Genomic DNA, 11,282 nt, shown 5'->3' on the forward strand with positions numbered 1-11,282 from the left:
CTGGAAGAAATCGATTGCGCTTCTGTGACGCAGGCTTAGCTATATGTATTAAATCAATAATATAACAATCTTTGTATGGAACGCATCTTTCTAATGGGCAAGATTAGCGCCAGGTCCAAAAATACAGTCGAGGGCAACTAATAAGTATCTTTATTTTCTATAATATCAATACAAAAGTCCCAAGTGTTGTTCCAAAAGTAATAAAAAGCTTTTCATTAATTAAAAAAAATATATCGAATTTTAAAAAACAAGGATTACTGATTGATATTTATTTATGAAATATTCAAATTTAAATTCATTGGAAATTTTGAGAACAATAATTTGAACTTTTTTATCAGTGCACTTAAAACGACAAAAAACCGTTGGTATTTTTTAGAGGTGACATACCAAAAAATACCGCAGTCTGTACGAAGTGCCATCACTATGCATATAAGGAATCAAAACAAAAGACGAAAAAATAGAATTCTTATTTTTTAGCATGCGAAATGGGCAAATTGTTTTCAGAATTAAGTAAATAATTGTCCGTTGGTCTTGCAACAAAGTCAACATGAAGCTGTACAAGCTGAACACGCATACGCGTGGATGTAATAAATCCTACGGTAAGCCAATGTGGACATTGCGCAAACACTGTGTTACATGGCCATTTCCACACAGATGCGGACCTGGTGATGAACCTAAAGGATCACCCCAACGCCAACGTGGGCGATGTGGTGGAGATCTATGCCCCCGACGAGGAGAACGGCACCCACCTGCTGCTCCAGATCACCGAGTTCAACGGCAGCTGTGGCCGGGATGTGATCAGCATCGAATCGGGCATCGCCAATGCCTTCAAGATGCGCCCCTACTCCAATGTGGTGATGCGCATAGTCAACCCGGCGGACGTGGCCCTGGACTCCATAGAGATCACCTTCAAGGATCAGTACATGGGACGTTCGGAAATGTGGCGCCTAAAGACGTACTTGGTAAGGGAATCGCCTTCCTGCTGGTCAGGATCTACTCTAAAAGTACTTCTCCCCCCGCAGACGGATACCTGTGTGTATGTAAACAAGAAGATAGACTACAACGACATGCAGATCCGCTGCCAGGTGTACGAGATGTGGTCACAGGGCGAGCGCGTGGCCAGCGGCGTCATCACGGAGGACACCAAGATCGTCTTTCGCAGCAGCACCTCCATGGTCTACCTCTTCCTGCAAATGTCCTCCGAAATGTGGGACTTTGACATCCATGGAGACCTGTACTTTGAAAAGGCAGTGAATGGCTTTCTGACCGAGCTCTTCCAGAAGTGGCGCAAGCTGAGTTGCAACCACGAGGTGACCGTCGTGCTCTTCTCCCGCACCTTCTACGCGGCCAAGACCCTGGATGAGTTCCCCGAACACATGCGCGACTGCCTGCAGCAGGACTACAAGGGTCGCTTCTACGAGGACTTCTACCGCGTGGCCATCCAGAACGAAAGGTGTGACGACTGGTGCACTGTGCTGGGACAGCTGCGCAAGCTATTCACCTCCTACCAGGCCACAGTGCTGCGCTACCACGAAAGGGAGAACATGAAGATCCCCCCGGCCACGAATTCCTCTGCCACGCAGGGCAACTTCCTGGAGGTGCTGAACATCTCCCTGAACACCTTTGAGAAACACTACCTGGATAGAACCTTTGACCGCACCGGACAGCTCTCGGTGGTGATCACCCCAGGAGTGGGAGTCTTCTCGGTGGATCGCGAGTTGACCAACATCACCAAGCAGCGCATTATCGACAACGGAGTGGGTAGTGATTTGGTTTGCGTGGGAGAGCAGCCTCTGCACGCGGTTCCACTGCTCAAGTTCCACAACAAGGACACTACCTTGACCTCCGCTGATGACTACTCACTGCCGCATTGGATCAACCTGAGCTTCTACTCCACCAACAAGAAGATTGCGTACTCTAGCTTTATTCCCAGGATCAAGCTGCCTCTGTTCGGCTCCCAGCTGACGCTCCACGACGGAGTGGGGGAAGGCGAGGGAGAGGAGAACGAGCGCCACTTTCTCAGCTGCAACCAGTCGGAGTACAAGCACAACTCGCTCTTTGACTACGATGCGTATGACGAGCAGATCTTCCAGCCGCTTCCCGCTCAAAGCACTTGGTAGGACTGGCCTTCCTAAATATAACCTTCACGGCTTCTTAAGCGTATGTTCTGTTCCCTTAGCTCCTTGCAAAGAGTGGTGCGTGCCAAAAAGACGTCGGTCCCTAGCCTGGAAACCTATGCCTATAGGAATAACGACTGGGAGAACCTCACGCCCACTCAGATTCCTGCTATGCGTCGCAAGATGTCCGATCCAGACATTCATCACGGCACCTCTGCAATGTTGGCAGCTTTGGTAAGTGATTCCCCGCTTTCCTTGATATTTTTAACCCCTCCCCTTTTGATTTTAGCAACCAGATACCACGAATCTCTCCGAGTCACTAGCTTCAGAGAAGAACTCCCGCCGCACGATCGTTAGCATTGCGCCCATAGTGCGTCCCGGTCGCGCTCTGATCAATCCCTTTGATCCCTCGCAAGTGACCATCAAGCTGACCTCAAATCGCCGTCGCTGGACGCACATCTTCCCAAAGGGTCCCACTGGTGTGCTCATACAGCAGCATCACTACCAAGCGGTGCCGGCGAAAGCCCCACAAGCGGGTCAACAGAAACCCCTGCAGCAGATCCAGAACAACTGCCAGACTGGGAGCAACAACAACAACGAGCAGGAGGATTACGGATGCGAGAGTGCCGAGCAGTACGACCGAGTGTCCAGCCATTCGCTACTGAGCAAGTCGGCCTCGTCGCAGAGCTTTGTCATGGGTGATGAGAAAATGGACTGTGAGTTGGAGTGCCAACTAATCGTAGAGCTCGTATAATTGTTGTACCCACAGTTTTCAAGAGGCGTCAGAGCTCGCTGATGAACGCCCAGCCCGCCAACGTGCCCAACCTGACGGCCACCCAGGCCAAATCCTATCTCTGGGGAGCCACCGGGGAGCAGGAGTGGACGCCAGCAATTACCACGGGTAAGTGTTGCTCAAATAGTTGTGGGTTATTGTTTTAGAGATGGTATCGCGGGGCACCGGTTGAGATGTCCTTTAAGTATGCAGTGCAAAAGCAGATCCCAGCCAGTTTGACATGGCTTCTCTTGCGGAAATGTTTGTCCAGTTGCTGATCATCCCAATCCTATTGGGTTACCAAACCGGAGCCAAGGAAAGTTTTTTACGCCCCTCTGACCTTGCTCAGTTCGTGGACAGAATTGGCCGCGTTCATCGCCTGCATGCCATCACCTTGGTGCATAGCCAGGAGTCGGTTGATCCCGGCTATCTGGATGAGCTGCATCGCGGCCTGATGGGCAACAGCAGCAGTCACTTTTATTTGGTGCCACAGATGACGGCCACCGATAGGAATGCCACGCAGGTGCTCTTCAGTCGGCTCCAGGATGAGGAGACGCTTTACTTGGTGTTCGCCAGGGACTCCAGGGACCCGGTGGTCCAGTTGCAGGCGCACAGGGCCAGGGGAAGACGCTACTCAAAGACCATGTTCCTGCTCAGAAAGCAGGAGTCCCAAGAGGAGCTGGAATACCTCTTTAATCTCCTGTGGAAGCTGCAGTTCCGATCCGCTCTGGTGGTGGTGAGCTCCAAGAAGTTCTACCAAATGGATCCGTATCCCACAGTCCGAGTGATACGCATGCGGAGATTATCCTCCTACGATCCGCACCACCTGTTCCCGTTTCCCAATCGAAGGAACTTCTGGGGCTACAGGATGCGCTTGCCCGTGCAGCAGGATGTGCCGAATATCTTTTGGTACCAAAATCTCCGGACGGGAGCCTGGCAACTGGAGGGCTTGGGCGGCATTCTGATCAACCAGCTGATGAAGCACTTGAATGTGACCATGGAGCTGTTTCCTTTCAGGGTGAATGGCTCCTTATTGATGAACGTGGCCGCTCTCACAGATCTGATTTTGCGAGACGAGGTGGAGCTGAGTCCACATTTGTACGACACCCTGCATCCGAACGGTCAAGTGGACTACTCCTATCCATCGCAGGTGGCTCCGCGCTGCTTCATGATCCCCTTGGATAATGAGATTTCGAGGAGCCTCTATGTGTTCCTGCCCTTCAGTGTCCCCCTGTGGCTGTGCCTGCTCGTCACGCTGCTCCTGGTGCAGTTCCTCTTTGTGCGCCGCCTGATGCCGGATGCTGGTCTCTGGGCCATACTGGGAGTGCCAGGAGCTGGCGCACCCAGGTGTAGAAGAGGCAAACCGGGCAGGAACACCTGCTGCTTCCTAATCCTCTTCGGGATCTTCATACTTGTCCAGTCGTACAGCACCAAGCTCACCTCATTTCTGACCGTAACCCTCACCCGGAGTCCAGCCAGCAGCCTGGAGCAGCTGTTCCAGCTGCCCTACAGCATTCTTGTGCTGCCCTCGGATGTGGAGGCTATTGTGGGCTCCCTGGGGCACGCCGAGCAGTTTTCCATGAAGTTCAACGTCACAGATCCCGAGGACTTCAATAACAAGAGAATCGCCATGGACCCGGAGTTCATCTACCCCATTAGCATTGTCCGTTGGCGTTTCTTTGATGTGCAGCAGCGATTTCTGCGGAAGAAGCGCTTCTACTTCTCCAAGATCTGCCACGGCTCGTATCCCTATCAGTACCAGCTCAGGGTGGACTCACATGTTAAGGACGCGCTCCATCGCTTCCTGCTGCGCGTACAGCAGGCCGGGCTGCACGATCTGTGGCTGGACACGTGCTATCGCAAGGCCCATCGCATGGGCTACCTCAAGGACTTTTCCACTATGGCGGAGCTGGAGGAGAAGCTGCGGCTGCGACCGCTGGCCCTCAATCTGCTGGCGCCCGCCTTCAGTTTGTTTCTGTGCGGACTGGTGGGCAGCGGAGTCGCCTTTCTGGTGGAGATCCGCCAGAGCTTCGGGTGCAGAAAAAGGTCACCGCCCACTAACCGCAACCCCGGGGATTAATCTAGTAGCTCATCCTAACCACCAAAAAACCCTAGCCCAAATAGAAACGAATATTAAGTCTAATCTAATTTTACGTATGATTCACATTATTACCCCCACGAATGAAACACCCCACCAATCGGATCTAACCAACGAATCGAAATTTGCAACCCATCATTTGTATCCCATCGAATCCTCCATCCATTGGTCGTTTAGTCAAGCATCTGAGGCCGATCGTCGAGGGCGAGCATCATCATCTGGGCGGCCTGGAGGCGCTAAGGGCTGTAGACCCGCCCCCCGAACCGGAGGCGGAGGCGGGCGGCGGAAGAGGAAAGATCATCATAGGTTTGGACAAAAACAAATTCACCACTTTTCAACTCTGTACAAAGCATTAGCGATGCATCCACAACACGAGCACACAAGAACACACCTGCAACCACACACAAAACACGTTAGATACACTTGGTTCCTGAGGATCTTTGGATCCGTAGATTGGCTTTATTGTAGAAATAGTTCAGTTAATGCTTTGCTTAGAAAAGATAATATTTGCGGGGGTAAATACCTGTATCCAATTAATTTATGTAGGGAATGTACTAAAAAGGATATTTTAATAAAACTAGAGGTTCAGTATTTTAAAATAGAGAGAATAATAGTAGAAAATGAATCTAAATAATATTTCTCATGAGTATATATGAGTACACTTACATTTAAGGTGTTCTAATATCTAATAACTTTTTAAAATCGAAAGTATTAGGATTATTTTACTACCAATAAGGGTAAAATATTGAAGTTTTTTGGAATAGTTATGCTCTAGGGGTTCCCTTTATAAATTTTATATTTACTCATTTATAATGATTTTATATCTTGGGATAGTTTTGAACTGAAAACCAAAATACACAATGATAGTAAAATTTAAGTACTTAGATAGCATCATATTTGCCTATGGGTGACCTTTCATCCAAGTCTGTAGATTATCTTTGCTTTGCACTCACACCGCTTTGAATCCTTGAAACCTCGGCCAATGCACCACAAAAAAAGAAATCCCTGCATGTAGTTACTCATCAACTGTAATTATAGCTTAATACGTAGTTGGTAGAAAGCCACCCGAAACTGCACAACCCAGAAACCCACAGACACACCCATCGGGAGGCGTTGGAACCCCCTTAGTTGGTAATCCGCACGGAGATGGGAGCATGTTGACCACCAGAGCATGACCGGAGCATGTTGCCGTTGTGTAGTTTTGTAGCGTTAGCATGCTTGCCACGCCCACCTGCCACCTGTATCTCGTACGCACACCCTCACCACACGCTAACCCATCCGTTGGTGACAGCTCTCGTTCCCGGACTGGAGACCTCCTCCCACCTTGGTTATGATTTCCGTAGTCTTCTAGCTTGAGCGATTTTGATTTACACACCTGTACCGGCGTTGGCTTTCTCTCTGCTCTGATCCCCGACCCGATCCCCGTGAGAAACCTGCTAACCCTCGCCTGGATCCGTTTGCAGGCGTCGACTGGAAGTCGCTCACGATCCCCGCCTGCCTGCCCATCACCACGGACTACTTCCCGGACAAGCGTTCGCTGAACAACGACTATGTGATCTCGGATTACACCCTGCTGCCCGACGATGTGAACCATGACTATGCCCAGAGCAGAGCTGTCTACCGAAAGCCCCTGTCCACGGAGGAGGTGTGCAAGGAGATCGTGTCGCAGCGCCTGGCGCAGGGCTTCCAGCTGATTGTGGTCGATGAGAAGCCTCCGTCTGCGGGCGGCTGCTCCTCGGGATCGGCCGTGCTGCCGGTGAAGCCTCCGTGCGAGATCAACAAGGAGTACCTGCTCTCCATCGGCCGCATCTTTCACAAGATCTCGCTGAGCGGCTCGGTGATCACGGTCACGGGCTACAGACCCAGGTGAGCGAAATCTTGACTAAAGCGTAGTAAAAACTCCCTCGCGAATTTATCAGATTTATAATAGAAATAATTATTCCCCTTCAGACACCCTTATCCGCCGATAAATGTGGACTACCGGTACCGCTTCCATGCCCCGCAGCACGAGACCTACGAAATCTCCGGCGTGAACTTCACCACCGAGAAGCTGGAGAACTTCAACTGGAACCACATGGATCTGTACATCTGCACGCGTGGCGATGTGGACTACCCACTAATGGAGGTTTGTCCTCTGGGCCTTCTAATACTTGCAATCCCCTAAAGAAGTTGTCTTGCAGAGCCTGAAGTACTGGCGCTATCGCATGTACCTGCTGCCCAGGGAGAACATTGTGACCAAGATCGCCAGCTGCCAGCGCTGCGACATATTCCCCGATGTGACGGCGGACAACACCCGGGAGCAGGTGGAGGACTTCGTGCGCCTCATCGAGGCGGTCAGCAAGCTGAAGCGCCAGTACGCGCGCAAGGCGAGAGTAAGATAGAATCGATTCCTTGGCTTGGCTTCTGTGCATTCGTGATCCGTTGCGTTAATTCTGTAATTGCGTTCTGACTCCTAATTGACTAATCGTCCTGCCAGCCATGTCGACGGTGGATCAGTCGAGGATTGATACCGATCAATTAGGCGACACTTAGGCTTTCCAGCTAGTTCGTTTCTAAACACTTGGGAAAAACTACAAAATACAGAACTTTTTTTAATAAGAATTTATTTTATAAAACTCCCAACACTTTAAAGATCCTCATACTCTATTGGCAGAATTTTTGAAATCTCCAAAAATAATTGTACATATTTTTGAAAATTAATTTTTATTAAGTTTCTGTTCTTGATACGTGATTGTTTTTAACAAGAAAAAATCGTTAAACTTTCAAAATTGAGTTAGAAAATTAAAGTATCGTTGTAAAAAATGCTTATTTTCCCTATATCGAAAAGGAGCTCAGCAAGAAGAAGCGTAAACTAGATCCGTTGACTTAATTAACCCTGCATCACAAAGCCCGCTTTTAGTGCCCGTTGCCTTTCCCCTGATGTATCGAGAATCTCGCCTCACTTTTGCAGGACAGCCCCATCGCCCACATAACCAAGCGGAGACACAGTACCAGCATTATATCCAGGCCTCAGCCTAACCAGGTTATCTACTCAACTTACCTAAAAACAATTTAACGTAAAGCGATTTTTTGTTCCATCTTAAAGCGCACTTTTGCCTTACTTCAACTCAAAATTAACTTCATTTGCGCACGTTTGAGTTCAATATTTGTGATTACTTCTGTCGGATTGCCTATGTATCGGCATTAATGTTTTTGTCTCTCTTTTAAATGTCTCTGCCCGCCACACCCACTTTCGACCTGCCCCAATCCGCTCCGAACCTGAAACCGAATCCAACTCCTCAGGGACTCACGAACTCTCCGTTCCGGGAGCGAGTCGGCAGTAATCGACTGCCGGAGAAGCGACCCAGGTTTTTATATCGACTCCAAAATCAAAATAGATCTAAGGCCCCTGTCTCTCCTGTACACAAACATACACACAATACGCACATAAAAACACTGTACTAGCATTTGCAAAACCAGGAACCGTATAATAATATTTTTCAGACTTATTAGTTTAATTTGATAGTATAGTATCAGTATTATAAATATTTAATAGGGCTGCAAATTGTAATTCGAAGACCTCCGCGAATTCTTCAGATCCTTGAGGAAGTTGGGGAGAGTTAAAAAAGGTTACATGTTGCAGCTCTACTTAATACTTTGTTATTGGTAGCTTTAAATATTTAATATTTCAATTCGTTGTCTAGTATTATTTAAGACTTTACCCTATTTTATAAACATTTTACCTACGGTCCCTGGTGCAAGCTGCACGATTCGCTGGGGGTTGGTTGGCTGCTGTTCCTAGCTGGTTGCTCCCAGGATTGCCTGGGCCTAGGCTAATTGTAAATACTTACTGTTGCTGGCTTGTTGTTTGGTTACCCCCTCTCTGTATTGTACTCGTAGTCCTGTTGATCTGTGCATCCCGTTCCCTCAGATTTTGTCGGTTGTTTGTTTCATTTCCTTTGGTTTCGTTACGTATTTTTTATATAATTTAATTTGGTATCTGGCTTTCAGCAGCATGACACACCTAGAATCACTGAAAAGCATCATAACCAATTAAACTCACCGCAGCAAAGGTTTGTGCCACCCAGAGGGCCAGGATGCCCGTCGTCCTGGCTCCGTTTATCTATCACGACTCGACTAATCCCCCCACCACCTCATACCCGAAATCCCTAACCAGTACACACTCGCAATTGGCCTGCTGAATCCTGTATCCCCCACCCAGATACACACACACACACCAGACCCACCATGGATAAGGAACCCCTGATGAGCTGGGCTGCCCAGTCATGTCATATCTAATCCACTTATCTCTGCTACTCCACACGACAGCATCAATGTACGTCCCAAGTTGGAAAATGGAAGGATTCCTCGCATATTTCCCGCCACCGATGCAGTGGCAGCTGCCGGAATCGCCGCCAGAGATGACCAGGATGATGGGTAAGACCCCGCTCCGGAGTAGTTCTATTAAGGTTTCTCATTATCCTTCCTTTAGCTTCCACGTTGACATCCAGTTCAGCCCGAATGCCACGCTGGCCGAGATCTTTGAGGCCATGAAGCATCCAGTGAACGGAGTGGGCTTCTTCTCCCAGACCCAGTCGCTGCCCTCCTGCACTTTCTTGTCCTACGATGCGCTGATGTGGTTGAAGACCCGCCTCAACAACGGACGACATCATCCCCTGGACTTGCTGGAGGCCATGAGAAAGTGGGTTACTTTGATATAACAAGATTCTTGATGTGGGAACGAAACATTCCTACTTCTTATTTCTTCTAGGGAGCGCATGATTTGCCATGCTTCTGGAGATTGGAAGAAACCTGTGGTGCCTGGCTTTGTCTTTTACTACGTGGTGCAGCAGGATAAGAACGCCAAAGGTTTTTTCATAAGAATGTATAATATAACATATAATGATCTCGTATCACTTAGATTACGCCCCGCCTTTGGGTGATTACAGCGCCTTTGTTAACGAATGGCTGGAGATTGAGTTCCAGGGCTGCAGCTTCCTCTGGCATGATGAGCCGGTGACCACTCCAGTGCCCAACTTCCTGAGGGACTGTCCCGCCCCCCAATCCTGGACAGAAACCTGCAGCAACAGTTCGTATTTTTGTGTTAACGAAAATCCTTGTTTCATAAATCATCCCCACCTATAGAGCGCGTCTACCGCCAATCCCATCTGGAGATCGATGTGAACCAGAAGAGCGATCGCATGGAATGGGGTCATGTGAAGCACCATACAGTGCTGCAGCCGAGATTCGCCTTTGAGATTGTGGTGGAGTGGGTCACCTCATCGGGTCCCATAGTGGCGGATTTGGTTAGCAATATCATTAGGGCCAAAGTCCACATACCTTATATTACATTTTTCATACCTACAGATTGGTGGATGGATGCGCAAGGCGAACCAGTTTAACTTCCTGGTATCAGTGCCAGCAGATCCCATGGCAGAGCCCTTCACCAAGAAGTCAGATCCCCTGAGGGGACCAATATTCATTCCGCTTTGCACTACATTCCTGCCCAACGGAGCCGCTCTTTTCGAAGGTACTTCGAAGGACTAACCATAATATAATTTCATATCATTTACTTTGTATCATTTTGGCAGAGTTCCCCGAGGACAGCAGATCGGATCGCATGCTGTTCTTGCAGGAGGCCATCCTGGCCAAGTTTGGCTTCTTGCCCTGCGTTTTGGAAAAGAAATTCAGTGTCGGCAAGGATGTGAGTGGATATTCTACATCTTCTTGAGAGTTTACCCATTGTAATACATTTTTTTAGCTGCCCAAGGAGTATCAGTATGTGCACTGCACGGGAAACATGTTTGCTTTGATACGGTAGGTTTCCGAAATGGCAATTCCGCTCGATATCTTCTAATCCGTAATACCTCTCAGCTGCGCCACGAACAACTACCAGGTGGAATCCCCCATTCTGCAGGAGGCGAATGTCACGCGCTGCGTCTATGGCCACACGAACAACACGAATGTGCCCAAGAAGGTGGGTTTCCTGTGGGCCTGGAACCACATGATACCCAACAAGAAGTGGAAGGCCCAGACCATCAACAACTCCGCAGACGGGGAGCTCTTCCAGCTGAAGATGCTGAAGGACTTCCGTGAGTTCTGCTCGAACAGCGACCAGCGCCTGTCCACTTTCTGGGCACAATCCCAGGAACTGAAGCGCAGGGCCCAGAAGTTCGAGAATAACAACAATAATACCGAAGAGGTGAAGATAAGAGCTTAGAGCACAAGTGCTTATCGTTTTAAATTGTACATAAACAATATATAGACTATAATTGGATCGAATATAAACAGAAGGTTGTTCTTTTATGATAACCAG

The 11,282-nt window shown here is 48.8% G+C and overlaps 2 protein-coding genes across 8 annotated transcripts; both read left to right on the top strand.

The window, feature by feature from the left end:
* The first annotated feature begins 437 nt into the window (after window positions 1-437).
* Window positions 438-11,271, top strand: LOC108030398 (GATOR complex protein Iml1). 7 transcript variants are annotated; one of them, XM_017103286.2, is made up of 21 exons: window positions 438-599; window positions 655-962; window positions 1,023-2,116; window positions 2,180-2,351; window positions 2,407-2,833; window positions 2,887-3,018; window positions 5,165-5,293; window positions 6,451-6,853; window positions 6,938-7,112; window positions 7,168-7,359; window positions 7,938-8,009; window positions 8,270-8,334; window positions 9,296-9,403; window positions 9,459-9,668; window positions 9,738-9,835; window positions 9,888-10,055; window positions 10,112-10,272; window positions 10,334-10,496; window positions 10,558-10,670; window positions 10,728-10,783; window positions 10,841-11,271. In XM_017103286.2, the coding sequence occupies exons 1-21, from the start codon at window positions 548-550 to the stop codon at window positions 11,184-11,186; spliced, it is 4,644 nt and encodes a 1,547-aa protein (XP_016958775.1). In that variant the 5' UTR covers window positions 438-547; the 3' UTR covers window positions 11,187-11,271. The 7 variants fall into 7 exon arrangements, with proteins under 7 accessions (XP_016958775.1, XP_050742486.1, XP_050742487.1 ...); XM_050886529.1 differs by lacking the exon at window positions 8,270-8,334 and adding an exon at window positions 8,978-9,039; XM_050886530.1 differs by lacking the exon at window positions 8,270-8,334 and adding an exon at window positions 8,981-9,039.
* On the top strand, window positions 3,031-5,172 carry LOC108030422 (uncharacterized). Its single transcript, XM_017103312.3, has one exon. The coding sequence runs from the start codon at window positions 3,131-3,133 to the stop codon at window positions 4,967-4,969; it is 1,839 nt and encodes a 612-aa protein (XP_016958801.1). The 5' UTR covers window positions 3,031-3,130; the 3' UTR covers window positions 4,970-5,172.
* Window positions 11,272-11,282: the final 11 nt, after the last annotated feature.

This window comes from Drosophila biarmipes, chromosome 3L (genome assembly GCF_025231255.1).
Source record: "Drosophila biarmipes strain raj3 chromosome 3L, RU_DBia_V1.1, whole genome shotgun sequence".
Taxonomy (NCBI): domain Eukaryota; kingdom Metazoa; phylum Arthropoda; class Insecta; order Diptera; family Drosophilidae; genus Drosophila; species Drosophila biarmipes.